Source organism: Penaeus vannamei, chromosome 3 (genome assembly GCF_042767895.1).
Source record: "Penaeus vannamei isolate JL-2024 chromosome 3, ASM4276789v1, whole genome shotgun sequence".
NCBI lineage: Eukaryota > Metazoa > Arthropoda > Malacostraca > Decapoda > Penaeidae > Penaeus > Penaeus vannamei.
The window spans coordinates 46926795-46929294 of NC_091551.1; the positions used below are offsets into that span (position 1 = coordinate 46926795).

Consider the following 2500-nt stretch of genomic DNA (forward strand, 5'->3'; position numbering starts at 1 on the left):
ATAAAAATGAAATATATATATATACATATACATATACACAGCAGTACATGTCCCAAAACATGTAAAACTTTCTTTAAAAAAGAAGAAAAGATAAGAAAAGCTGGCTACAATATCATTAATGCTCTAAAGAGAGTATAAAAAGAGAAGAAAGAACAAATATTAATAATATCAAATCATGAAATAAATTTCTGATACATAACTTCCCTTATTTCTGCTCAACAATTACTACTTTCCAACATGAGCTACTTATGGAGTCCCTTATAGCAAAAACATATCTTATTGTCTCTACCCTCTGAGTCCTTCTAGGTAGACTGCCTAATGTTTAATACCGATGCCTTCTATCTCTGTCGCGGGAGCGAGACCGACTTCTGTGGTAGTGATCTCGACTGAAATGAAAGGAACAGGTTATTGCCATATAATCCTTATACATTATGATTGAAAACAGATTTTCACACACAACTTAGAGATCAAGCACCCTCACTTTAGGTTCTGTTTCCACAATTCCTACCACCACAGCAGTTCTGGCCCAGGCATTAGGCTTTCTTGAGTGGGGACTCTTCAAGATGTGAGTCTTGTAGGCCCTGTCCACACAAACATTCATTTCTGGTATCAAGACTCCGTGCCTCCCAGTTGCAATCTTATTGTCATTACCTACACAATGTTTGGTTTCTCTCTTGCCATTTTCTGAGGTCTATATCTATCATTCAATACGCTACATGAAGATGGTAATAAACTCTTGTTTGCACTGACTACATATCTCTAAGTAGTACATCTCTGTGCAATAACAGCAATAAGTAATATAGTGTTATTCAAGTATATCTTTAAATATTTTTTGTAATACTCAATTTTTTGTAACACCCTGCAACACCAGTCTTGGTGAATAGGAGCAGGATCCTTTGCATGGAAATAGTGTCCTCCCTGGAGCCAGCACCCTTTAGCCATAGCTCAGCCAAATTTTTTCATAATGTGACAGTCATGTCATCTGAATCCAAAGGGTTAAATATTCAAACAAAATGGGTACCGATTTCATTCTCTCTATCCCACTGAATCGAGGTCATGTCACATGAAAAAATCTGACTAAGGGTTGGATGCAGTCATGGAAAAGTTTGCCTGAGGGGCCAAGGTGACGAGAATGTGCAATTACATGAACAATTCCCCAAGAGTGGCTGAAACAGCACTGGCTTAAGGGGGCCGTCACTACGAAAATTTTCAAAAATACTCAAAAATTTGAAAAAATCTCTTGTAATCTAGTGGGCTTTGGCAATCCCGTAACATATTGTTTTTGCTAAGTATGTAAAAGTAAAGGAGTTGTAACAAAATCTCTGACCCGCCCCCCCACCTCCCGCTCCGAGTCCGTGCAATTATTCTCGACAAATTTGTATTTTTTTTTTTTTTTTTTTTTTTTTTTTTGGGGGGGGGGGTATTTTGGCATTCTCTGGTAGTTATCTGGCAACTCTGTTTACCCATCAGCTGATCGTCAAGACTGGGGCACTGGGAGACAAAACTCCACCAGAAAATCAGAGAAAGGTTGCCAGCCCCTACCTCCACGACACCATATCACAGACGTAGGCCCATATAACACAGTAAGGGGACACTACTAATTGTAGATGTTATTATAGTATTTCATAAATGTAATATGATCAGAAATACTTCTTAATCATAGCTGCAGCAGCAGTTTATACATTTAGATACCTTACGTGATCAAGTTAGACACTGTAAAGACTGTGGTGACATGCAGTATTTCTACACACGTGCAGTTATTACCATTAGTATTTTGCAAAAGAGGGGGACCATGTACCAGCTACACTTCAGTGTCCCATGTGAATGCCTTAGAATGCAGCAAGATTGACGCAGAGATAAGAATTCTAAAAAAAATAAATTAATTTAAAAAAATAAATAAATAAATTATTGTGGGAAAAGATACCTCAAAGCTACACTTTTGTCAAAAGTTTCCAACATTTTTTAAAGGCTCCATAACTACTTGGATGCTTCTAAAGGGCTTTGGATCATTTGAAAGCTGAATAAATTTGTGATGATTTTGTTAAAGCCAATTTTCATTTTAGGTAATAGAAGTCCATATAGTATATCTTTTATGTTTATTAGACTGAACATTTAAAAAAAATAAATTCCCACTAAACTAAAAGGAAATTCAAATTTCTGGTCTTTGCAAGTTTTACGTATTGCTAAAGAGTATAGGTGGTATTTTTTTCAACAAGTTTGTTCAATGAATTGGTGCAATTTTAAAGATTTTGTGATTGTTCAATAACTTGTTTTTCTTAAATAACTTCATAACTTATTATCCAAATGATATGAAACTTGGTGGTGTTTCTCACTTTATATGTATAACATATTAAAAAAATCACAAAAATACAATCATAACTGACAAACTTCGTTCTCGAGCGCGACGGCCCCCTTAACCCATCAGTGACGGGTAAAAATTTTGTCAAGTTTACGTATGCACCGGCTTGTTGGCGCGGACCAGTAGTTTCCCCTATTTGCG

The 2500-nt window shown here is 36.3% G+C and overlaps 1 protein-coding gene across 2 annotated transcripts in view; it reads right to left on the bottom strand.

The window, feature by feature from the left end:
- LOC113807104 (pre-mRNA-splicing factor 38B) overlaps positions 1 to 2500 on the bottom strand; it is a 21088-nt gene that overhangs the window by 1812 nt on the left and 16776 nt on the right. For both annotated transcript variants that reach the window (XR_011398131.1, XM_027358281.2), the window contains one exon: positions 1 to 386. This exon is cut by the window's left edge and continues 1812 nt beyond it. Coding sequence is in view for 1 of the 2 variants with exons in the window: in XM_027358281.2 (XP_027214082.1) it covers positions 323 to 386 (64 nt within the window). In the remaining variant the exon portion in view is untranslated. The remainder of the gene's footprint in view (positions 387 to 2500) is intronic.